This window comes from Strix aluco, chromosome 15 (assembly GCF_031877795.1).
Source record: "Strix aluco isolate bStrAlu1 chromosome 15, bStrAlu1.hap1, whole genome shotgun sequence".
NCBI classification, from domain to species: domain Eukaryota; kingdom Metazoa; phylum Chordata; class Aves; order Strigiformes; family Strigidae; genus Strix; species Strix aluco.
The window spans coordinates 20,958,302-20,985,252 of NC_133945.1; the positions used below are offsets into that span (position 1 = coordinate 20,958,302).

A 26,951-nucleotide genomic window follows, 5' to 3' on the forward strand; every position below is an offset into this window, starting at 1 on the left:
AACATATTAACATGCATACAGTAGCATTTCAGAAGCAAGTACCGGCATCAGATCAGATGCCATGAGATGGCAACAAGAAGTCGCCATGAACAGAAAACGACGTAGTAATTAGAATTTATTTCTTACCTTCCTCTTGCAGAATCCCAGTCCAACACCAGCTTTGCGAGCTGTTTCCTCTGCTTCTGAATGTTTGGGATCTCTGTCTAAAACAAGAATTCAAGGCTTACATTTATTTTTAAATTGTGTACAGTTTGTACATTTCATATCCACTTTCCACCAACAGGACTCCTGAAAACAGTTCTATTACTAGGAATGAGATAAACACTTTTTGTTCAGCTTATACAGAAATCCACATTCATTTCTTCAGTCAGGCTGCAGTGACTTACCTCTGTTAGTAGATACAGCGGATCTAAAACTTCTCTTTCGATCTGGACTTCATGCTGAGAGAGCTCCATTGCCAGTTTATTCTCTGCATCACCGCATGTATCTAGCATTTTCCTTTAAGAATTATAGGAAGTTGTGATGTGAGTTACTACTGACTAAAGAAGAAAGATTCAAAACAAAACAGTGGGGGCCCTTTGTCATCTGCTACCCTTTTGGAAAGCTTTTGTCTTCCATAAAGCAAAGCACTACTTAATGGCACAAAACCAAGATGCTCTATGCTGTCATGGGCAAATCTGGGATAGGCAAGGAGTGTTATTAAACCTTTGTCTTCTAAAATTCCTTTGCCATTACAAACATTTTTGGATGCTTTAAGTTGTCTAGGTGATTATACTGGCCCTAAGGGCAGAGAAGTTAGCATTTATTTCAAAACCCATCCTTCTTTCTCACCAGATGCAGGAAAATTGCTCAATGCAGCATTTAATTTTAATTTTCTCCTAAGCCCTTTTAATGTGAAGAAGTCTCAACACCATAATGCTAAGCAATCACATATGCTGCAGTCTCAAGTTCCAAAATCATGATTTGACCTTTGTTTTAAGCTTGTTCTAAGGAAAAACCCTATCCTCTAAGATTTTTATCCATGTTTAAATCTCCTGCAACAGCTCACAAAAACGCACACAAAGGTTTTTACGGCCATTCTACACTGTCTCCATTAGAATTCCCATCAGCAATGAGGAAACACATTTGCTCTAGGAATTCAGCATACTGACATTCATTTGTTTCAGTCACTTTCCTGTAAGTTGCAAATATGCACTTTGCCAGGATAAGGAAGTTGGCATTATTTTAAACTAGAAGCCATTAATGCAAATTGGCATTATTTTAAGTCATTAACGCAAACCTGCAGAATGCAGTATTTGCACTAAATTTTAAACTTTAAATTGAGATAATAATTCTACTAATTCACAAGGATAAAAGTAATTTTCAAAAGCTTTTAAGATAGCAGAGAATCAGAATCCTCTAGAAAGCAATTCTGAGCAAGACTAAAACTTGCCCCCAGAAGCACTCCGGAAGAAATGCTTGCTCACTTTTTCTCCCTTTGGATTAAGAGAAGGAATCTAGAAATATTAGTTTCATTAGATTGAAAACAGCCTTTGTGTACCCAAAAGTCTCTAATTAGAGCCCTGCAGGCAGTAAAATAACAGACTGCAACTTCGAAAGCAAGCCAAACACTTACCCCAACAGAGTTTCATCACTTAGCTGGACAGATCCTTCTTGCATATTTTGAGCAAGAGCTGTCAGAGGAAGTTTTTTCTACGGAACAGAAGGAACAGTGCCTAGCTTAGCGCTATTCACCCTTTCCAGCTTTCCCACTACATCCCCTCTAAGATTTTTCTCTTCTTCCATATGGTTGCTATTATACACATATGCAGCTCATTCTTTGACTTTAAGAAAACGCCAAGTCAAAAAAAATTTCAAGCCTCAAGACTCCTGTTCTCAGATACTTTGAAAAGCACTTTCTTCTCACTCTTAGTTGGAATGACTGGCCCAAAATGTAACTACTGTCAAAGACAAGTAAACAGGTTTAACTTGAGATCTAAGCAACTAGCTTGTCACCTCTCCCCCTGCAGAGGTTCATTCTGTGTGCCCCTGTTTTCAGGAGGTCTCCATTATTCAGTAAAAGAGGAAAACTTGAATGTTAATTATTTCTGGTTCTAACACTTTAAGAAAACCTACCTATAGCTTTGCTAAAGAGGGGCAGAAATCAAATGTGTACAGAAAAACATTTAGAGTTAACTGGAGATGTCAGTACACAAAAGTAATTCTAAATATGAGGAGCTCGATCAGAGTTGCAGAGTATCTTCAGATCTCATGGAAGCTGTAAGTACTCAGCACACTGCAGAAACAAGTGAGTGTCCTGACATTACTAAGGCACTCCAAGGTTGTGTTACTGTATTTGATGGGGAATTACAGCTAGCATTTTACCAAATAATATCAACATGTGAGAAGATTTTACACAGTTTTGCTTCCCTTGGCTGATTTGAGGCATAGCAGCTGATCAGTATTTAGAAGGCCAGACTGTATTCAGACAAGTCTCAGAAGACAAGCCAGAAGGCAATTGTACTTACATGTCTCTTATCAGGATCTGTACCATGTTGGCCCTGAAAACATGCAATTAATCGCTTCTGTGCAATATGGCAAACAGATCTCACAGTGTCAAGACGTCTCTCGATCTAGTCAGCAGGAGGGGGAGAGAGGAGGAAGAGAAAACAAAACAAAAAACAGAAGTTATTTCCCTGGCATCAGCAGAAAAATCTTCCTCCTGTACCACACTTAGTTCTGGGTTGCATATTTCTCAAGTTCTACAGCTTACAAGTTCAGATGCTTAGCAGAAGTGCCTGACATCAAAAACCCTTGAAAGAGATTTAAATTCCTTTTGTTTTCAGTGGCGCAGCAATTCAGTGGAGCTTGCAATGCTCCCAACACTGGAGAGTGGAAGAGGGAGGGAGAAAAACACTGTCCCTGCTTTTTATCTCAGCAAAAGAGAACCAGGTTGATACTTGCCATCTGAGATGAATGGCACATGCAGGTATCCAAGACACCAATTTAAGGAGAACACTGTGGGAAAACTCTCCTATTTTTTCATTGTGACCTTGTAAAGTAGAAGGCTAAAGACATATCTGGCCACTCCTTTACACTGGGCCAAACCAACGTCCTGCAAGTTTTCTACTGCATTTCCTTCTCCGGCTGTTAAATACAAGGACAAAGTGCCTACATGCTAAGCAAAATAATATTTTCAGAGAGATATTAATAGGATTCGAAAGGGATGTGGAATGAAAAAACAGCCATCAATGCACAAACAAGAGTTCTGTTTATCATACTATATTTGAAACATGGCCTGTGAATATGACAAAGACATACATTAATAAACTGTCCTTTAACGGATTTTAAGTAAGGAATTTGGACTATTTTATTTCAAAGAACACCAAAAGCAAACAAAGTCATGAGGACTAGGACAGAACTGCTTATGGCACAGCTCTCTATGCACAGCACCAAAAGAATGTGGTTTATCTGCATTTTGATGACTCACTGACAAAAAAAAAAAAAAGACAGGCCCTTTGGAATGGCTTCTATTTAAAAAGCAAAAAAAAAAAGTAGATTTCATCTGTAGAAATAATCTGGAGATTCCAGTTTTTGATACAGCTCTCAAATCACTCCTATTAATTACATTTTCAGGAGGGCAAGAATTCTCCCCAGCTTTCCTATCAATCAGAAATACAGATTAGCTGACAGAGTAGTAATTTTAGTGCTAAGTTATTACACCCTGTGTTAGCTCCTGTTAAAGGCACCGTACCTGGATTTAAAGCAGGAGATACACCGTTGGGTTTTCCAGAGGCGGCAGTCTGCTATGCTCTAATGAACATGAAATGCTATAAATTCTCATTTGGAATCTTACACATCCAGGTAAGAATGACATACTTTTTCCTCCCAACAGGTTTATTTGGCACTGCTACAATGGGATATGTATATCCCTGAAGTGGTTACAGCTGGGAGGATGTAATTAGGTCCCAACAGAAGCAGCTAGTAAAAACTACAGCTACTGAGAGGGCCAGCAGATCCAGCAGGAGAGGAGCCTGCAGGGGTGTAGGACGGGAGAAGGTGCGAGGAAGAAGATGCCAGTGGAGGGGGGCAGAGACAGATAGGACCTGGAGAGGGCCAGCACCCCATTGCTGCTGTTGGACGGGGGAGCCCTGGCCTGAACACACAAGCAAGTGCAGGACTGGGGTCCCCGTTCCCTTTCAGAATAGGGGAGCAGCAGTTGTGCTAAGCCATAGCCTGGAGGAGCACCCAAAGCTGGGCCTTGGGGCTGTGCTGCCCAGCAGCAGGTTTTGTAAGTCCAAAGGGAAGGTGGAAAAGAACCATTATAGGAGGGCTGGTGCGGCGTTGGAGAACCAATGTAGGAAGACTGAAGTGTTACTGGCTACATGAGGCACTAAAAGCTTTTGACAGTCACATGATGAATCCAAGTTGAGGTGCTCAAAAAGCTTCATAAAAATCTATTAGAGCATGGTGCAGAGAAACTGTCCAAGAAGGACTGCTCTGAAAGCACAAAGCATTGCCTTTTATTTGCAGAGCATGTATCAACAAGCTCAAAATGAAGTCCACTGCAGAAAAGTCCCTATGAAGATATTTGAACAGGAAGGTACTGTCTGTGGTTTACTGTTGCAGCTAAGACAAATAATTTCTGCTGTGTTATCTTCAAAATTAAATACCACCACCACATTCTAAACCACTATTTGTGAAAGCATTTATTTTTGTTCGGTCACGTACTTAAGACTTCTTAAAATACTAAGCACCGTTCTTTTTTCCACACCTGAAACATGGTGACATCCTGTAACTGAACCATCTTACTGACCCCAGCAGACTAACACAGCCCTTGTCAGCCACGCATGGTGGCTCATGTTCCTTAGAAAGCCTCTGGAGCATGTACGTTCCCAACAGCCTCTTTCCAGGCAGCCGGAATGCCAAACTCAAGGGGCAGGAGACTGATAGGAGGAACATGACCCCAAAACTTCATAACATACTCGCCTCTCTGATCTGCTTTTTAGTTCAAAGATGTCAGGAAAACCATGCAGGACATTAATCTCCATTAAGCTACCTTTGAACTGAAAATGTGACCTACAGGCCACGCTGTCTGTACCCACAGGGCATCTTCAGTGTACAAAACATCACACAAGTGCTTTATTATATGCTACAAGGGCATGTCAGAAAGTGGGTCTATTGTAGAAGCCTTTCCAGGACTGAATTATATTCCTTGTCTTCAGACAGGAACACATTTAACAGAGATACTTGAAATGGAGTATTACACTTCAGAAAACAGAAAAAAAGCTATGGCAGTCCTATGTCAAAGCTTGAGCTAAATATAAAAAAAGAACACTGTGAAACATGTTTATAAAGTGAACAGTACCACGCTTTTAAGCTCTTTAGTTAGATAAGAGCCTCCCTCCCCTCCACAAACCCCCAAGAGCAAACAAACAAGTGAGTAAATTCTTCCACTTGGGTGTAGCCAGTCTGCTCTGTGCCTGGGAAAGCCTTGCTTGCAAAATTTTTTTGGCAACAAGCAGCAGCACTTTTGGCTTTCACTTCTTGTTACTATTCTGCAGCTAACCAAGAAAACAGATGGGCCCTTCAAGGCTATCAAGGTGTTTTAACATCCTTTACGTCATTTAATTAGTACACATCTCTTCAGAAATTAAAAACAGTATTGTCAAACTGTTAAGGTATTTCTGGTTCCAATAAAGCAGTCCTCTGAAAAGCAGAGGGTAAAATGTTTCAGGTCAGTTCATTTCACCATTGCTCAAGATGATTTCGTGTATTCGTGCTGAATTCAAGTTTTAAGGCTGATACATTCTCTCATCTTCTACTCTAATCTGAACAGCTGGAGAGATCTGAAATAAAAGTACTTGCGTCATTTGTTTGGCTTCCATGTTTCAGATACAGGTCCTGAACTTAAGCATATTAAGATGCTTTGTAATCAATTTGAAATAGCCATTACCCCGGAGGTCCTGGGGAGCAGCTAGCCTGACTTCCCTTGCCAATTTATGTTCTGCCATTTTTTATTTAAAGTCTTTCACAAAGTAACCAGAGGAAGAAAACTATGTAGAACAAGTCTGTAGTCAACCTTGTTAATCTAACAGTTGCAACTAAGATTCCACCATGAAGCAGTGATTGATTAGATGGTATACTTTCAAAAAGATGACAAGTCTGCAAACAAATCACATGTCAGTGTGACAAATTTGAGAACCAGTATCATAAACTAAGTAAGAAGCATTTGTACACTTCTTTAGAGCAATTCCAGACTTTCAGAAAAAATTTTGACATTATCTATTAGCAAGCAATTGTCATGTTTTTTGCCACTTAAGGCCCAAGCTGACCTGTTCAAGAGAAACAGAAACAAAGACAGAAACCAGCTGTGCCTAATCATAGTTTCTTCCCAGCTCATCATCCTCCACCAGACTGGCAAGTCATTAGCACTAATGGTTCATAAGCTTAACAAGCTAGTTCATCTAATGAAAAGCAAAAATGCTTCCTCCTTCACTTTATCAAGCCATATGATCAGATTCAGAAACAGACATACCTGAGTTTTTCCACTCAAAATGTATCATAGTTTTTTCATGTGCTGAGAAGTCAGCCAAAGATATCCTTGTTTTCATCCCTGACATTTGCAGTTATTTACACCCCCCCCCCCCCCCCCCATTAGGTACTCCACAAAACTCAGAAGGCTCAAACTTCACAAAGAGCATTTAAAAAAATACATATTAACTGTGTTACAATACCTGCAACAGGTCTTCACTGAGTACCTCGGTTTTCTCAGCCCTAAGGGAGGAAAAAAGACCAGTCAGACTAATTAGCACGTTCAAAGTCAAAGATTGCTACAGTGCTTTCAGCAACACCTGTTTGGTTTAAAGTTCTAATCCCATTATGACCATTGCTGCAAACACCCCCATGTTCACCGTGTCACACGGGCTCCCGGCACAGCGAACATGGATGACTTGCCCAGCACAGGGTGCCTGGGAAAGCCCGACATTCCCAGATCCCCCAGCCACAGCACGATCCACTGCACCGAGCTCTAACGATATTTCAGACTGCTCACGGTTTAACACAGACTGAAATCCCCAGTAACTTCCCTTGAATGCAAAGATGTATTGAGGCAACTTCAATTTCACTCCATGTGTTAATCAGGTAATGTTATCAGTGCACCTGAATGTAAAGGAATATAAAGACATGAGAAAAGTAGGACAGCCAACTTCATCCATTTGTACTTTACCACTGCAGAGCTTTATGAATCAGCAATCAGTGGAAATGAACACCTTCCCTTAACCTTACACACACACAACCTTCATCAGAAATCTCCTACCACCTCATTCTGCAGACTCCCATAATACTAAAAGAATAGAAAAGATTACTTTAGATTACTAAAAGATCATCAGAAGTTAACAGTATTCCCAGTAAAGGTCTACCCTCAACAGACAAAATACCTGAATACTTATATGTACTTCCAGACAAAATATTAACAGTTGTTACAAACATACTCAAACCTCTACACATACAAACTCCACACCTCCTTCCAATCTCAGTTTACACAAACTTTGAATTGTTTCATGTTGATACATATTTATTTGGGGTTGACTCATTTGCTATAACACTGCTTTATCCTACCTTTGCTAGATCTATAAAATGGAGAAAGATAAATTCACCCGTGATCTCTTCTACTTGGCTGCTCACTGCTACCACACGGCTATTGCTGTAGAGGACTTGGAGCTACTCCAGTACTCTATTGTCCTGTTCAGAGAGTTTCCCCCGCTGCTGTCAGAGTTCCTCCTCTCCTACACTGACTTCCTTCTGATCCTGCAATCTGTTTAATAACCTACTGCAAGGCTGGTCATGCGCAAAAAGTTCATTTTCTTGATCAGGCTTCATCAGCTGAATATGCGAAATGCCTCCAAACACAATATTAATTCACTTTGGTTTGGTTTTGTTTTTAGGCATTTGACTTCAACTTCACAGCACGTTATCTGCTTGCACTATTTGTGAAGCATAAGGTGTTTAATAATTAAATACCAGAATATAGTAATGCTCAAAACCTCAACAAGACTAAGACAAAAGCCACTTAAATACTTCAATAGCACCATAAACTGCAAGCACTGCAATATTTATTTGTTTAGGAAAACACATAAAAGATTGATAAACTTTTCTTCCACACAAATAAAAATACTGTGATTGAAATTATTCCTGTTAGAGAGCAATTTTTAAATTTATTTTTATTTTAGTCTTGCAAGATCCCACCAGAAATTACAGTGTAACAACACGCCAGTTGTAGCAGCACGTTCTTAAACAGATTTTAATCTAATCTTAAATGGCAACTACTACACACATCAGCTAACTGATCTGATAGAAGAATAGAGAGCTACCAGGTATTTCTGTAGGAACATAATGCAGTGCATGATAACAATTTTACACAAAATTCTTGAGCAGCCAGAGACTTCTACCCTCTAACAGACTGTGTAAGAGATGAGCCACCTCTGTTTCTAAGCTGGAATTTGACAGTGCACATGCCTTTCATGAAGGGGCTGTATTTACCACGGCTAACACGGCTTTTGGTTTCAAACACACCATTTTCTTCCCAGTCCTGTTTTCCAAGGTGAACAGGTGCTTTTCACTAACAGCTTTCACGAAGTTAAATTTTACCTGCCTTTAAGGAAGAGCACACAGCCCAGAGTCTATACGATGCTGTCAAATGGCTCAGCACTGCAGCTCTGTACCTCACCAGACACATCTGAGCAAACAGCTCACCTTAAACACCAAGTCTGCCTAAGCAAGGCATATGGAAAGGCACCAATTCAAATACCTGATGGGTAAAATCCCATCCTGATCAAGGTGACACACTGTACGCCAGGATCAGCAGACTGAGGGTGAAGGAGTGCAGCCCTGAGGAGGAAGCAGGCTGAGCAAGACTGCTTACCTTGCTAAACAACACAGCTCAAGGGGTCTTCTGCAAAAACAAACTTCTTTCAACAACAGATGCAGTCATTTATAAATAGAACAGCTTACTGGAAATTATTTAATTTTGCTATTTACGAATATCTACCTGCAGCTCCAACCATATACAGATTTTTCTAGTTAAAGCACTCAGCATTTAACAGGGGATGAGCACGGCAGTTTACTAGAGCCCCAGCAGCTGACCTGGACTCAAGCTTTCCAGGGTAACCCAGAGAAGCAGCAAGACAGCAGCAGTGCCAGACACACGGCACACGGGGGTTGACTGTGTGTAACAGACCGTAGCAAAAGTAATGGGAGAGCAGGTGCCTTCTCCATCTTCACACATATCCAGGTCTCAGTTTCCTTCTTTTGCCTAGAAATCTGTTTAAGGAAAAAAACGCAATCGGTTTCTACACCTACGTTATGCAACTGAAGCTTGCACTGACGCCCCTGTCTCTCTCTAGTCCTTAATTTGGCTCGGGGTAAGTGAAAGTTAGATTAGACGAAGGCGTTTCAGCGGTTCGTTCACCCTGGATGCTGACACACATCGATGTGATACGAAACAGACACCACGAAGCGAAGATCCAACATACCAGAAGGGAACACACAGCCTTCACCTAACCAGCAGTTTTAGGAAATAAAACAGCCACCTCCTCGGGTGGCGCAATTCAAAACAACTTCTAAGAACATTTAGAGTACTTACATAACTGGGTATGTACACATTAAAACCACTGAACTGCTGATAAACACAAGAACAGCGATTGACTGAGAGCTCACAGAATTCTTCTCACCCATGTAGCAATATTCAAAACACTGTAAGATTTTGTAAATTCACTTTTAGCTATTGAGAATCACAAAACACATTTTTTAGAAATTCTCTTTAGAGGAAACAATGTTCCTTCTAGTAATATTCCATATTTGTACTCAACAGAACCTTTCGTTATACTACTGTAACGTTACTGGACACTTTTGAATTACTTTAGCCACAACATGAATTTAAAACCATCAAATAGTAGAATAGAGCTTCCATACAACTTCAGATTCACTAAAAGTTTGATTTTTCCTTTTTCTCCTTTTTCCTAGGAAGTTATATCCATTTGAGTGAAAAGCAAAGATGGCTCAACAACATGCTAGCAGAATTTTTTTTTTCCATTTTAAATATGGTTACCCACAGACTATGTCATTATGTGAAGTGCAAAACAATTTTCATATATTTATCTTAAGGTGTACTCTTTGTACACCTAACTGGTTTATCAAGGATTTAAAGTCGCAGCTTGAAAATCCAGATCTCCTCCTCTGAAGTCAGGGATATTTTCCCCAGTCATGGGTGGCAGCAGGACAGCGTCCCCAGGCCAGCGCTGAGTTAGAAAAGCCACCGATGATGATGTCGGGTTCGGAAATGCAAGAGGGAAGACCTCGCCCTTCCTGCAGGCCCACATTCCACCTTTAATAAGGAAGCCAAGAAGCACCACTAAATAATATTGCTTTTCAGTGACCACAACCATGAAACAGAATACGCAACCTTGACAGCAGCACAACCTATCTCCTTACCGAGCAGGGAATAAGCAACAAACCATCAAAGGTACCTCTGTCTCCCTCCGAATAACAGGTCCTGCTAGTTTAAAGTTTATATCTAACTGCAGCTTTGTAGGGCACTAATTCCTTCTGCCTGCTAAGAGAATTAGCAAACTTAGAGAAAATAACAGCATTTCCCTTTCACTGCTACTTAAAGTTCTGTCTTTATCCATTGTTAGGTCTTATTTGTATCTTATCTAGTCGGTAGCATGAAGCAATGAAGAAATCCTTCTGGAATCAAGAACTGATTAAGAATTGGAAGATTTAGTTGCAGAGAGCGTTCCCAAGGGCTTTATCAAGCCCAGGAGCGCTAGTAGCTGGCCTCCAGCCTGGAGACCCTCCACGGGATATCATGAACACAGCCCATCCCAAACTGAGATTACAAAACCCAGACTACAGCAGCTATGGCTGTTTACATTCCCAGCAGCTAAACTCAATACAGTCCAAACAGTTAATTTGCAGTTGCAAAATGAGGTCTGTCCAAGCCATTACTAATGGGGAAAGCACGCCAAGCCGTGCGGGTTTGCGACCGAGCTGTTTGTGCAGGAGCCACCCCTGCACACAGCAGGGGAACGGGGACCTGCCCGGCCCGGAGCCTCCTGACATCTTCTGCGTGAGACACAGGGAACAAGCACAGCACGAGCAGCAGCCTGGGCGCCAGCGGACCCTGCGCGCAGGGCTCGGCGTCATCACACAGGCTGTTCAGCTGCCTCAGTGTAAGATCACTGCTGCGCTGGCAGCAGTCCACTGGAAGCAGGAACAGAGCTGGTCCCCTGGGAAATCAAGGTTTCTGAGAACCAAAGGTGAAGTTTTTCTGCCACTGCCAGCAGGACACCTGTTACACCAGAACCTTTAGGGGAATCAGCTGGTACAAAGCTTTTCAATTGAAATTCAGCAGTGCATTTTAAAAGACTGCTTCTAAAAACAAGACTGAACAATCATTTGTTGCGACTATCATCACCTCCTTAATGAATAAAGAGGATAAAACTATTGAATTCCCTAAAAATGGTACTTTCAAACCGTTTCACACCGGGTTAGTACAACGTTTTGCTGTCGGTGGCAGCAGCTGCAAAAGCAGCTCTTCATTTCTTCACTGCCCCTCTCCTGCACTGATACAGCACTTGGCTCAGCTGGGGTCAAAGACAGCTCAGGCAGCCACACTGACTGAAAATAATCTGGCAGAAACAGTTACTTTTCAGGCAAACCAGCTCCTCAGATTCACTCTTCACACCAATAACCTTGCTGACACAGCTCTGGGGTGGGAACGGGTAGCAAAGAGCAGGTTAGCTCTGAGTACAGCTCAGCTGGTGAATGTCAGATTCTTCAAGGAGAGCCAAAAAACCTGAGCAGAGCCAGCTTTTCACTTTCTAATACCACTGAGAAACTGTAATTTTCAATATTTTCGTTGCCAAACTGATTCTTCAAACAATTTTTCTTTTCAAGACAGGAAATAGCGTACTTAACATGAAATATGACATGCCACATAACTGCTGGTGCCATTTTCTATTTGGGGATGGCATGGCCAGAAGTAATTGCCTTAACTCACTCCAAGCAAAAAACCAAGAGGTTTGAGAGTGGAAAGACTATATATTTAACTCTAGACAAGTTAATTACAATACCTTAGCTTGCTGTGACATTTAAAAATGTATTGCACGTGCCCCCAGCTGGCCTCCTCTCTAAGTGTTTTATAGTATCATTCATTTTATTTCTTTCTGGCAAGGCCCGTCAGCACAGCCAGCCTGAACCACAGCTCAGTGCAGGGCTCTGCTTCGAGCAGGGAGGGCAGAACAGCTCTCACCCCACAGGTTTAAAATCGGTCACTTTTTCATTTTACAGCTCTTTCACACTTCCAGGCCAGAAGTCTTCTCTGCACATCTGGAAACAGCTGACGAGAATTCCTGAGATAGTGTTTATCTTCCACAGGGAAAGAATTTACATTTCCATGTATAAAATGAAGAGGCTCGATTAAACCAGCACTGGAGATCTAAAAAAACAAAAGCTTCATCTAAACAATATTTGAGATAACGTTGACTTCAGAGCAGGGTCCTGTCCACCACCGGGGCATCAGTCCTGACCCAGCGGCTGAGCCCCAAAGCAGGTCAAAGCTACGTAACCAGTGGAAATTTACACTCCTGAACAACTAATGAGGAAGGAACAAGAGCAAACCTGACATGAAGAGCCATAAAAACTTGGACATTGACAACAGAACAAGTGACTCAGTTCAGATGTTGAAGTGGAAACAGAAACCTTGACTCACGCCCTGCGGATGGGAGGTGGAGCTGGCGGGCGGTGATGCCACGGGAGGGCAGCTCGCTGCGTGACGAAACGACAAGTCCGCGTTCCTGGACTCTGGAAAGATTTCAGCGGAAGCGAGGAGACATCCACCCAAAACATGAGACAAAATTAAAGCTAGCCTTCCCGGCTGTTTGATTTTCCTTCAACAAAGCATTTGTTTGTTACCACGAGTAACGCGATTAGCTCTGCTGGCGAGTTAACACTTCAGAGCACCTTGGCCGGGCGCGGGGCTGGCGGCACATCCTGCCTGCTTTCCACATACAATAGGCAGGATTGGCTGCCAGGAAAAGTGAAAGAATCAGCAGCTCTGTTCCAAAACAAGGAATCCAGAATTAGATGACAACTTCCCTTCTAAAAGGTTTGCTTTTTTAACATTCACTAAGACAAACTTCATAAAAAGGATAACTTGAAGCTGCTTCAGGACTATCAGTTTACTCTTCCCCACCTGACACTGTGCTAAATGCCAGGAACAGGCTTCCCTTTTAAACTGGGTGAACCCTGTATTTTATAATCCAAGTTTATGGAATCTAATTATTAAATATGTCAATTTTAAAACTAAATTAAAATTTCAATCAGGGGAAAGAGCTGAAATAGCTGAACAAGACCAGAGACAAACTCAGGGATGCTTTTTCAGTAAGGACGCAGGAGAAGTGACTCCTGGGTGCCATTTACTGTACACTTAAAGCAATTGCTGCAGCCAGTATCCAAACATGAAATAAATCATTGTTTATGGCCATATCTGCCTTAATTTTTTACCTGGTTTTGACTTCAAGAAATCAAGGTGATCCAGGGAACCTCATTTTCCAGCCCAGACCACAACAGCATTTGGCCTGCCCCTTCCTCCTCCTGGGTAGCCAGGCTCACGGGAAGGCTCCTTACACGAACCAGAATTTCAGCTACAGGTGGTAATATACACATTTCTTACTCCCCATATTCTACCCAGATTCTGCATTTCTGTATGCTTTTCAGAAGATGAGATCTTTAACACATTAAAGGATCTTTCTGTGTAACTGGAAAGCAAAAACCCTACAACTGTGGCCTTCAAAAATGTCTGTATTAAAGGTCACTTTTCAAAACCACTTTATTACGAAGGATTTATTTTGGTTCTTTTGGCAGCTGGTGGCAATACTCAGGTTTGTGGGTATACTTTAGGAGTTTGGTTTCACCTGAACAGCATTTTGAAGACAAGCCAGAGCAGAAATGTGTCTCGCCAAGAACACTTCTCACCACAGAAACCAAGTTCATTATGTCACACAAGACTCAAATTAATCTCATTTTGACTCCCCACCATAAAAATCCCAGCACTCATACTGAAAGCAAGGTGATGAACTGGCATCCTCAGTGTGGTTGGATTTTTTCAAAAGAAACTAGCATGACCCAAGGTAAGTATCAATATTCTCGGAGTTATTTATAAACATTTTAAAATCACTTCAGAATGACTGTCAGATGATAGTCACCATTTTCAATATTTACTTAGTATTTAGGGAACACCGCTCACAATCGGTCACTAGTTAGACTTTGAGTTTGCCTACTATCGCTGTTTTTCACCCAGATTAAAAATATAAACTTCTGCACAAGTATTAGAATTGCTTTCATCGTAAATCTGGCAACCACTGATGCTTTAGTGGCAGTGGCAGAAATCACAGGAAAGGCTGCTCTTTCGGAGGAGATAACCCACCAGCTCACTTCCTATGGAAGGTCCTCAGTGTAGAATCAATTTTCAAACTCAAGTGACACTCGGGTCACCAATTTTAACCCATGCGGTTCCTGGAGCTTCTGCACTTCTAATCCTTTAGAAGCGCTTTAAAAAAATGGTGCATCACCTCCAAGGCACCAAAATATTTCATTAATCGAGATCTGTATCTTCAGAAACCCAGGAGCTGCAAAACTACAATTCAGGCCTCAATAACTGGATAAAGATTTCTGCTCCATTTTCCTTCTTCCTTTTCTCCATTGAGTTCCTCCATCAAGTTTTGCTTGGTTGCTCCATCTAAAAGCTGTGACTTTGATCTCTTGTATAATCTCAGCCATCCGCTGCTGAAGAATGAAGCCTGCCTGCTCTAATTAAAGGCAGACCAGGCTTTAGAAAGATAATCATCTTGGAAAGAAAGCAGACTGTTCCTTTGCAGTTGCAGGGAAACCCATGACAGACTGTTCGCATTAGGGGATCTGAAATTCCTTCGTTAAGTGAAATGGATCCAAGGCTCCTCTCCCAAGTGAGACAGTAAATTTAGCTATTTACAACAACCACGGCTCAAGCCAAATCCTATTTTAGGGCCACTCTCAGAGGTATAGTCACTGCTGCGAGGCCCTGCACTGCCCTTCAGAACTCCAGCCCCTCGAAAACATACATTTGTTTTTAATATTAGATATTGAGAATTAAACCAAATATGGTGCAGTTTGGAAAACACAGTTCAAACAGTTAAGTCTACGTAACAAATCTAGGTAGATAATTGAGCCACATGCGCTGCAAATTCAAGATCAATGCAAGTTGAACCTTCCACATGGCAAAAGTACAACTGTGGTTTAAATGCAGAACCAGATTTAACGCAATTTAGTTGATGGAGGAAGTGATGTTTCAGTGAGCAGTCTCTGATAAGTCTGATAGTTTTTAAACTTCTGGATACAAATAAAAGTTTACAATTAAATGCTTCCTCTTGACTACTGTCCCAGCAAATCAAATACTTATTGCTAATCTATTATTTCATACCATGAACAAAGTTTTAGCTAGTAAAGCTCTCCCTGTATTCAACTTTCCAAAAACCCAAACCTCCACTCACAATGTGTTAGGCCAATATAACAAAACGTGGCTTCTTTTTCAAAAGTGCATTTGATTTGTGAAAGTGTTAATACCTTCAGAAGGGAATGCAAAGTGCTGCTGTAGGGGATTAAAATTCTAAATGCTTAAATCCAGTCAGGATGAAATCCAGCAGCAGTCACATATTTTTTTTCCCCCCAAAGTAAGAACTCCTATGACAAGCTGTCACAAATTAGTGATAAAAAACCCCCAATGAATCTCAGACAAAGCTAAGCTACACAAGAAACTTATCAAATAATAATGTATTTTCTATGCCTCGATTTTTTCCCTTTAAGTATTCCAGTCTACATTTCTCATGCTAAATGCACTCTACTTAACATTACTACAGAACTTAAACTTTCCAAACATGTCAGTAATTAATATAATTTATTAAAAAAATGCATACAAACACCCTTACACCATGTCTTGGTAAAGAAGCTTTTTTAATATTTTACTGTGCAGTATTTATTTCCATTAAAAAGTTTATTTTCACACAAGGTCTCTCCCTTCTCCAAGCAAGCAAAAACCTTTTACTTATGTAGAATAATTTTATCTAAAATTAGCTGGGTACAATTTTGATATAAGAGACAGTAGAGCAGAAAGCAACCTAAATCATTATTGAATTTGTTATTCCTTAATCTCAGGTGCAATTCTACAATCCCTGTACGCCAACACAAAGGTAGGTGCTGCCAAAACGGGCATCGCCCCTGTCGCTGTTGGGCTCTAGCAGTGCTCCCAAGAGCACTAGGTCTAGTTGAAAATTCACCCGGCAATACACCAGCTCGCAGCCAGCTCCCTGCCCTGGGCTGGCTCTCCCGAGCAGCTCCCCTTGTCCCTCCACAGCAGCCTCAATTTGCAGCAGCTCGAGCCACCACCACATCAAGCCCATGACAAGGAGCAGACGTTGGGTTCCTCCCTCGCGCGCTTCCCTACGACCCTTCTCCTTCCCGGAGTCCTGTCCGAAGCAGCCCCCCTTCCCTGAACCCCAGGCACAGGTCCTGCCATCCCTCCCCTGCATCCCTGGCGGTCATGGGCAGCTCAGACTGGAATTACATCCAGTAAAGAAATTTCTGGTGTCCAGTTGCCTCGGGCCGGTCACCCCACGGCTGCAGCACTCCCCGTCGGCGCGCAGGGGAGCTGGCACCAGTGCAGGGAGAGGGGAAATCTGTCCCTTTCAGCAACAGCAGCTACTTAAAATCAGCTTAAGCTGATCATGAATCTGCACCCCGGGGCCAACATTTCATTAACACCGAGGTGACATCAGCTGGCAGAGCTGCTGAAAAAAAGTTGTTGGGTCCTCCCTCCTACCATCCCTGGCTGCTCCCATCTCCCTTTGCCCAGCACAGCCATCTCCACTAGTCAACAGCTCAAAGGACTGACCTGGCTGAAAGAAAACCCATTTCTCAGTCAGATGAACTCCACCGCTGAGATGAGAGGTGTGAGCACAAGGAGGGGTAGGAATAAACGGAGGGCAGAGCTAGGGAGGCAAGGCTTGGCAGAGAGGGCACTGCTGCAGAGCGGGATGCAGTTGTGCATCCTGAGCAGAGTTCAGGCACCAGCTGATGTTTCTGGACCAGAGAACAGCTCATGAATTCCCTACTCGTGGCTTTGGCGGCTTTTAGTTTTAGGCGAGGACCAGTCCCCCTGCCAAACCACCTGCTGACAGGAGAACTCCTTCACATTTGAGAAAGGAAAAAAAAAAACAAAACACCAACACACCACCAAAAAAACCTTCAAACATATGCTGAACTTCCAAACAAGACATTTCTTTCCATTCCAGCCTCAAAAGAGGTGGACTGCACACTAATTCAAGACATTTTAAAATTTTATGATTTCTTTTACCAGAAGTCCTGCATTGGCAATCACTGGAAAAGACTCCAAGAAGCAGCACTGCCTTTTGCAAAGACAAGCTTTTTACAGCGCAGACATGTTTGAATAGGAAAAATATGCAATACAGGAATGAGCAAAATACACTGAACTGCTAAAAAAAAATATCAATCCTGGGCAGTTTTTGTGTATTTGTTTACTTTTTTGCACATTGGCAGGACATTTCAGCTACATATTACCTTGCATAAGTGTCAAAAAACTCCAGTCCAGAAGTGGACATTTCACCCAAGGTAACACTGTTCTTAACTTAACATACTGTCCAGACAGGTCTATTTTAAGTTCGGGGATTCACAAAACTGGCAAGAGAAAGCCTTTGAAAAGGAACCAAGCTGAATCAACACAAGAAGCAAAACAAGGAAACACAGAAAAGGGAGAACAATGAAGTAGGAATAGAAAGTAAGAATGCAAAAAGGAGTTGGAAGCTTTGAAATAACAGTAAAAAATGTAAGAGAATTCAGGGATGTCAAGTTATATAAAATTGACAAACAGGCTAGTGACAAAATAGGGATTATTCTTTATGCCTGCTATTTCACAACGAAGCCTCTGCACTGATTTTCTGATCAGTAGCCATGTTTAACAATTAATGGCTGAACCCTTTATTATGTTTCACCAACAGGAAAGCAAGTTTCGGAGCTGAGTCCGACAATTAGCCTGCAATTGAGACGACTCATCCAATTACCAGGTTTTACAGCACTGGATATAGACATCTGTTTTTATGTTGCTTAGATACAGCGTATACAGGACCATATGAAGGTGTATGACATGCAGAACTATGCCTGCCGCCCTGCCATGTGCTGCACATGATGCTTTCTGCTGTTCTAGCATGAAACTGAAAATTATCCCTAGGTTTCTGCGAAGGAAATACAAGCCTCCGACTAACAGTCCATTCAAAGTTTATTAATCTGTACTGCACTTCAACACACACTTGGACCTGCTGTTACAAAACCAGGATTACTTTATCCTACTGTTCCATTCCTACAAAAAATATCAGATCAGAACACTTAATCTCCATATTAAATCGGCTTACAGCAAGACAAACCAGTTAAATGTTTGACTGAAATAGAAGCTGCAACAGTTTAGCTCACACATTTATTTTTCTGCAGCAGTGTTAGCTTTCTATTTTCATTTTCTACTGAAAATAAAACTTTTAATCAGGTGGATTAATATTTCCTATCAATTGCTTGATAATTAGTTCATAGATGCCAAAGAAGTTTGCATTTGAATAAAATGCTGTACTTTTCAAAGCCGTAACACAGGCATAACTTTACAGTCTGCACGCAAGTTCATTTATCTTCTTAAAAAGGGCCAACTTTACAACTTAATTCTCCCGTCACTGACTAAAGGAGTTTCTTGTAGCCTCAGCTCTGTCACCAAGGTGTGTACATGTGCGAGCTGCAAGCGGCACGCTCCAAATTACCAGTGCTCCTTTTATTAATTTTCACTTTGGAAGTGTCATTGGGATCCTGAGAAACATGCAGTATAGCCAACGAGTATATTTATACAAAAATCTCCGTCCAGCAATTTCTGGCACAGGACAACTTGTAAGACAGAAGAAAGAACTCCTCCTTTATTGATCTTTCTCATCTACAACTGGTTTGGGTATTTTGCATACTCATTTTTTGCAGATCCCCTGGCTCTTTGATTCACTCTGCTGCAGTCACTCCAGGATGTTCCTGTCATTTTGCAATGCAATTAACTTCACAAGAAAACAATCTGTGTCAAGGAAAAAAAGGCTCCACCTCACTTAGGAGAAGAACTTGCGACCTCACCCAGCTGGCGCGTATTTATGAAAGCTCGTTTCCTGTTGAGACAGCAGGACTGTCCAAGCATAAGATGCACAACTATTCTGACATGCTTTTATCAGCAATGGAATAGTGATAAACTCAAAGCTTTTAAGGCTATTTGGTTCTTATGGAATAAATTTTAACCAAAATCTTCTAATTCAGTCAACAATGTTGCGGATAAAAAGGATACTCGGAAGTTCCCCATTTTTCTTGTCTAGACATCAAGTGCTGCTTTAAGCATGACAGCATCAGTGAAGATCAAATTTAGCCTTGCTTTCAAGACTGGTACCTATAACAATCAAGGAGCCCTGAAAAAATGAGGTAATCAAGCACAGTAATCTGTTAAAATCACTCGGTATGTCACCAACTGCTGTGAAGCTATTCGGTTCTGAACTACCGGAGATCAGCCGTACCTTACCCAGTTCAATTTGCATTATTAAACCTCCCACAGGGTTCAGATCAGAGCTGCGCCGTGGCCAACGGGGGACAGCTAATTGCTGCCTTAAGTAAGGCCCAACACAGCAGGCTGGAGGTTCTCCTAAAACCCCTAAAAAGCAGAGCTCCTACTTTTAAGTTATAAAACCTTTCTTTCTGGGAACTGCGCACAATGCTAGAAAACATTTCTAGGACACTAAGACACTTTTCATTTAACCACATCCTAAAAAGATCGCATGTATTTGGCATTTCAGCATTTGCCAATACAATGACCGCTAAAGAGCAGTTCTGGTCACAGATCCATTATCATAACCTAAAAATACCATGCAACTATCTAAGAAATACATTTGCTTTCATAAATTCCAAGCGTATCACATTACAGCATCAGGCTGAAACAGCTTGTTAGATCACTTCTACCTATTTTAGCAAGATTAAATCATTACTATTTTAGGATTTTGACTCTGGGTATAACCTGATATTAGAATTATTTGCTCTACAGAACCACCATCAGATCAAGTTAGAATCAAGGAATCCCAGCTTCATCCACAAGGAGGGCAATACTGAGATTATTCTGTTTATATGAATAACTATCAGAGGAGTCAAACCCCACCTGTGGAGTGCAGGTGCACTGCTGACCGCTTAGCTGAGCTGTCACTAAAGCAGATTCAAACCTATTTTTACCTTCATTGTCCTGCTGTTATGTCAGATACCAAAACCCCCACCCTGGACGCACCAAACACCCCTGGACGATACATCCTTTCCGACTCCTTTAGCTTCCTCCACTTCCCTTTGGTGCTTCGCTCAGGCAGCCGCCCAGGGACGGTGACTCTGGCTCTGGTTACACGCTGCGACACAAGCGAGCACACCAGGTTGGCCACAATCATTATCGCTGCCCTAGACCCTTCAAAAGTCTGTGAAGCCACCTGAGAAATATCTGCACAGAAAAATGACATTTTAGTCATCGCTTTAAGGCTACCTAGACTGTGCTTTTCTGAGACAGATGCTCCCTTCGCCCTTGCTGTGCAGTCCTGACTCCCCGGCAAAACAGGAAGCCCAAGGTGATCCAGCTACAACAGATCCTACAGCGTATGGCGGCTGTCTAGTGTGAATATTTTATCAGTCCTCTCATCTGATCCATCAAGCAGCAGCATGACGAACAGAGCCAAAGGAGGTGAGGACATGCATGCAGGAGGGCAATTAGTATCTCCCAAATCCCCGAGTCTGGAATCTTTCAATTTCTTTTTCTGCAACAAGAATCTCAAGTATTTTACACACTGCCCACTCAGCAGTTGACACACGTCTGCCACAGAGTTATATAATACCTTTTTTCTTCTAACCAACAGCTTTAGCTAGTTCTCTACTGGAAAGCACAACTTTTGATTAAGGTATCTTGAAGTCAACAAAATTTTGCACAACTAAAGTTATTCTTCACCACTGAATACCTGGTATTATGTAAGTTTGTAAAGCCTTTTCTGCATCTGTTAAGAGGAAGCAAAATAACTGAAGCTTCATCTGCCCTGGAAGCACCCACTGCTCAGGAAAATAAGGTAACACACCCCGGAGCTCATTCTCACACACTGCAGGCACAGAGAAACATGTTTCTTTCATACAAGATTCACTTAAAGCGAAAACCAATAGTTGAAACTATCAAAATTTGGACTTTCCAAGAAGCAGAGGAGCTGACCACAGCTTTAACACCTTCTTCAGCTGTTTGGCAAGGTGGAACTCTCCGTCAGCAACAATGCGCAGCCAACTCACAGAGCACCACAAATCTGGTGCTACCAGACATCAGCCACACAGAAGCCACCTCCGGCTCGGGAAATTCCGAGACAGACATGGCTGGTGGCCACCACCACATGGGTGGGAAACCCCCCCCGGGGTGCCCAAGCCCCGCACCCTTCCCATGGCATCTGTTCCTGGCCACTGGGCACGGCAGCCAAGGCGTTCCTAGGCCTTCCTGGGCTCTGGAACCGGATCACAAGCGATGAGGCTTTTGAAACTGAGGCTGAGCACGTACTTACTCGATTTAAAACCTGCTGCTGCCCTTGTAAGAGCACTACAAATGCAACGTGAAGTATCTAGAAAGTTTAATACAGTGGTTTTCTGGAAAGCACCACACTGCAATGCACAACGCAAATGACTTCTGCAGAGAAACTAGTTTCTTAAAAACACAATGTAATGTCTTAACAGTTTCTAATCTTAAGAATTCTTAATGACCTAGACTTTAAACCAACACGAGATCACCTTGGTCCCAGAGGAATTAAGAGATACCAACAAACTGCCTGCCTTTACAAAACCTAGAGGGAACACCTAAAAGGAGGCCAGAATATGCTCCTTTTTCTGACCATCTGTTCATGGACAAAACCTCTCTTCTTACCAGGGGTTCCAGGACAGCAACACCCCTTCGCACCGGCAGCAGCCGGCATTCAGCCCTACAGACCTCACCAGCTCCCAAGTTATCCAGAGGTAAAACAACTGAAAGAAGTCACTACAATGCCCTCAACTTTGGTAAATTCAGGTAGTTTTTCCTTTGGCTTTAGCCATTCGCTTTGAAGGGTACATTAATCAATGGGATTAACAGACGTGCTCACAAAATTTAATGTAGGCCACAGCTTGGACACAATTTATATCCACAAGCTATTCCATTTGCTGCTGCGCTAATGGCAGTCACAAATACGCTGACGAGTGCCAAGTCTTACCACAAGAAGCAGCCCCAAACTAAAAACATAATAGCTGCATGTTTTTCTATAATTGGAAGTTTGTACTGTTAGAAAAATCAGATTCCTGAGCTGCACAACGCATTACATTGTGTCAGTTTTCCCCAAAGGGTGCAGGAAATAGATAAATATGCAGATACCAAAAAACTCTGTTGATACTGCTGAGGCAGAGAGGCAGTGTTAAAGGGGGAACTCTCTCTGCTCACTTGCACCTCAGATGGAAACACCATTTCACCAAGTTCTGCATTTCTGCAGGGCCCATTCAGTAGCCCAGAAGTGGCGAAGAGGGAGCAAACACTTGATGCAGCTGTATGTGCCAACTCCAGTGTTTCAGTCAATGTAAAGCCTACCGCCTCCTCGCTCTGCCTGTTCAGCAGCCAAACTAACATGTAGATGTTTAGATAGTGCATTCCCTTCGCTATTAGCCTACGAGTGCTTTGGCATTCACACACATTTTATTTCAATCAGTCCTTGACAATTAGTTACACGAAGCCCAGAAGTCTGCACATGTTCAGGAAAACAGATCTTCCCTAATTCAATCTACTCAGACTCTTTAAACCTGTCATTGAATTAATCTGCCATCCAGAAAGATCTAAGTCAATTTTCTAATTAGAGAGACCTCAAACTTCTTTTGGAGATAAACAGGAAATGTTTAAGATAACTATTATAAACACTGAAATGAGATTTTTTTCTTTTCATGAGTACTCAGATAGACAGATGCCAACCTAAAAGACAAGCACAAAGCAGATTTTTTCCTGGTCCATAAATATGAACATATTTTCAGTGTTGTTTACCACTTTTTCAAATATCTTTGCCAATGACAAGTACTCCAAGTAAATACTGCTTATCATATCTAACTTTTTTTAAAAGGATGTTAGGGTGAGCCAGAAATTTTCAAATACTGGGGTCACACTCAATTTTTTAACATTTTTCCTCCACACAAGAACTATAAAAGCATTGAAGAAATGTTTCTTTGACATTAAATGGCACGGTACAGCTGATGTTATATTGATTGAAGTGTTTTGGACTTAACAGGGATGAGTGCACTCTTGTTTTACCACTCTGGATGCTCAAAAAAGCTAGTTTGTAAAGTACTATTAATAAAGACCGAAAGTAGAATAACTTCCTTAAGTAATAATTCACAGAACAAGTCTGAAAGCCTAGAATCAATGGGTAACACTTTAGCAGGAACAAAAAATGTAAAATTTGGACCATTAACTTCTTCCATGAAGTATTACTAAAAGTTATCATTTTCCAGCAGGTCCTCCCCTACACAAATCAAGTGTAGGTAGCTCCTTAACGTACATAATCATTCAATAATTGTTATTTTAACATAACTTGCTTTAATGTAATAATTACATTACAATAACATCAATTCCAACTTACAACTTAGATTGCCAAGCGGCTTGAAGAAATACTAAATATAATTTAGCATAGTAACTTTTATGTAGGGCATGAGCTATTAAAAGGTACGTTCAAATACTCCCGTTGAGTCAGAGTAATGTCATGTGTACAGGGCCTGGAAAAACCTATTTGTATACAAGAAGCTGTATTGAAAAGAGTGGAAAACTAGTAAAGAAGCTACAGTAAGTTAGCTTCTTGCATAAAAAAAAAAAATCTTTCTAATGTGGTTTGTGGTCTCTTCCAGATTTCTAATTAGTCAGATCTGCCTGTCCCTGGTTTAAATGACTGTCACAGCCTAAGGGCAGATAGAGCGTATCTCCTGGTAAAGACAGACAGGATATCCACCTATCAGCCTTGATCTTAGCTGACTTCACCAGACCTAAACCTTCCAGATCAGTTGGCTAGAGTAATTTTTAATCTGTATGGTACTAGATTGCACCTAAAAGATGAAAAACGAAATTGATGGGAACAATATTAATAGTTGTGTCCCCAGAGGCAGGAAAGCCTAACTCACATAAAATTGTGTCATTAATTACCAACCTGTTTTTCTGTAAGTAAACAGCGTGATACAAACACCTCTGTGGACTCATTCCTCATATGAATTACTTAGCTATGTAGTTCAAATGCTTATTAGTATATCCTTTGAAAGCCTTCAATGACAATACCACGGAATGTTTATTTTCATTACAGACGACTGCAACCATAAAGCAGAATACTTCCCAAGCTTCTAATCAAAATCCGTCTCCCCTTGTAATTTATAAAAGGGTATGAAAACTATAAGACAAGCGAGTAGATATCTGAAGAATTACCTTGTTGATGTCATCCACAATATAATCCTTTTCATTTCTGAGCCTGACACACAGCTGATCTGTTAGAATGAGCATCTGCTTATGAAACACCCCAAGAAAAGGTACAAAGACAGCAGGAAGGTAGTACCTCACTTCTTCAAACTGGTGAGATGGGATGTACTCAAATATATCCCACAACTTCCATTTCACAAGGCAAAGCACACACAGAATGTGTGTGTGGACAGAAGAACTGTCCTCAGTGGACATGAGCCTCGGTCCTCAAAACAGGTGAAGGTTTAGAGGAATTAATAAATAAATTCCATTAAAAGCAATCTCAGCACATAACCTCTAAGGAATCACAGGCCACCTGACAATCATGGCCTCCAGAGTGAAGGTTATTGTCTTCCTCTCCACTACCTCCCCACCCTTAATCTTTTTAAGCCTCACTAAAAGTCTGAAGCTGTTCCTAAATGTTTAGGCTGGAGTTGGGACATAGCTCAAAATAAAGTTAGATCTGAGCTAGCTATTTTGTGTGATTAGCTTGTATCTGTCATGGTCAAGGTGCCAATTTATTCTGATGCATTAATTCAGCTCATGTGGAACTAATGATTTCCTGGTAAGCCATGCCTCCACTCCCCTGCACACCCCAGCCCTGCTGCCTGTGAATTATCTCCAAGGAGATGCGAGATCCTTCGTGATGACATGAGAACCACCAGTCACAGGTGGTTACTCTGGCTAAGACAGCCCTGAGCAAGTTCTGTGCCACTCCCAACGAGAGGTTCTCTCGGGTGCCCAGCCCAGACTTGGATGGCCTCTCTGAAGCAGCCAACTCTACCTGACACCAGCCGACAGAACTAGAGCAACCAGGGGTTGAACTGGTTTCATTTCCCCCTTTCCTCCAGGTTTGTATAGACAAGTATTTGGTATTTTACTTTATGGGTTAACCAGAGCTTGAGTTGTTCCCCTCAGTAGAAATGCTTCCTTGCAGACCTGCACCACTTACAACAAATCTGAAACACATAAAAAATACTCAGTGGCAGATTGAGCACTTGTTTAAGACATCCAACAACATCCACAAGATAATTGCTGCAAAATATTTAACACATCTATTAATTATTGTGGAATCCTGTTCCACTCAGCTAATCCCCTCTTTAATTAGTTTCCTACCTATATTTAATAATTTATATAATGCTACCCATGCAGACTCACAGGCTTCCCATAAATGCCATTCCTTTGCTTTAATGAAGCTCTTGCCCATCTTTTCTATTTTTCACGCTAAGGAGTTACTTCTCTGATCCTAAGTCACATATTCATGGTCCAAGGCCAAGGATGCCAACCTTCGGTAAAGATACATCCCTGATGCATAACCAAGGTTTGCTGACCTCATAACATGCCTGTTCTCCCCACCCCTCAATTATGGTGAAAAAAAGCTTTGAATGAGTAAAAAGAAAAGCAGAAGATGCCCCTTCTTAATGCACAACCACAGAAAGCAGCAGCCAGTAAAAGATCACCCTAGGGAGCAGCAGATACAGTGAAGGGCAGACGTCCCGGAGAAGGGAACCAGGAGCGGGCAGCCCACACAACAGCCCCGAGTGTCCCAGGCGAGCCAGCCGGGGTGGGGGGATGTCACCCCGCAGCACTGATGCCCAAACTGCTCCTCCAGATATGGCTTCTCTTGTGGGGCGGCTTATTCACCTGCTGGGTCTGCCAGCGGCCTACAGGGGCTTGAAATACTGAACGCTGCTCCTCTTCAAGGCACGGACATAACCAGAAGAGTCCTTTTAACATCGGATTTGTCTCCTCACTCCGTCCAAGCATAAGAGGTAATAAATGAGTTACACCAACTGACTATAGACCCATCTCAGAAAGCTGCAGGCTGCAACAGTACCAGATGGGAAGCACACTGCAACTTTTTTTTCTTTTTTTTTCTTCAATGTTATAAAATTGAAATGGTTCACTCCTGGTTCTGGTACCCAGTGCCAAAAACACTTCCCTCTGCTAATATTGCCTGCAGGATCCTGCTGAATGAGGACTGTCACATCTCCCACGTCTTCACCAAGTTCTACAGCGCTTATCAAAACCACAGAAGGCAGCACTGCCCGAAATTTGAAAACCTCAGCCCTGACATGTGCACGTGAAACCAATCACAAATCTTTCACTACTGATTTTACTGTGGGAAATGAAGAGCCTGGTGACTAACTGAATGTTTGGCTAATACATGAAATGGAAGGAAGCTAGTAATATTAAATATTCACCAATTATTTTTAATAGTACATTTGATACCTCTTGAAACAGAAGGTTAACTATTATTAAAACCGTGACACAAACCATTTCTCCTTCTTTGTACATC

The 26,951-nt window shown here is 41.8% G+C and overlaps 1 protein-coding gene across 11 annotated transcripts in view; it reads right to left on the minus strand.

Moving 5' to 3' along the window:
- The window catches only part of ARHGAP17 (Rho GTPase activating protein 17), a 47,944-nt gene that overhangs the window by 18,067 nt on the left and 2,926 nt on the right, over window positions 1-26,951 (minus strand). For 10 of the 11 annotated variants that reach the window (XR_012625207.1, XM_074840462.1, XM_074840452.1 and 7 more), the window contains exons 2-6: window positions 6,717-6,756; window positions 2,508-2,612; window positions 1,616-1,692; window positions 387-498; window positions 127-203 (exon numbers count right to left, since the gene is read on the minus strand). Coding sequence is in view for 10 of the 11 variants with exons in the window: in XM_074840462.1 (XP_074696563.1) it covers window positions 127-203; window positions 387-498; window positions 1,616-1,692; window positions 2,508-2,612; window positions 6,717-6,756 (411 nt within the window). In the remaining variant the exon portion in view is untranslated. Of the gene's footprint in view, window positions 1-126; window positions 204-386; window positions 499-1,615; window positions 1,693-2,507; window positions 2,613-6,716; window positions 6,757-7,599; window positions 7,658-26,951 lie in introns of those variants that run through there. The other variant, XM_074840461.1, reaches the window with a different exon arrangement.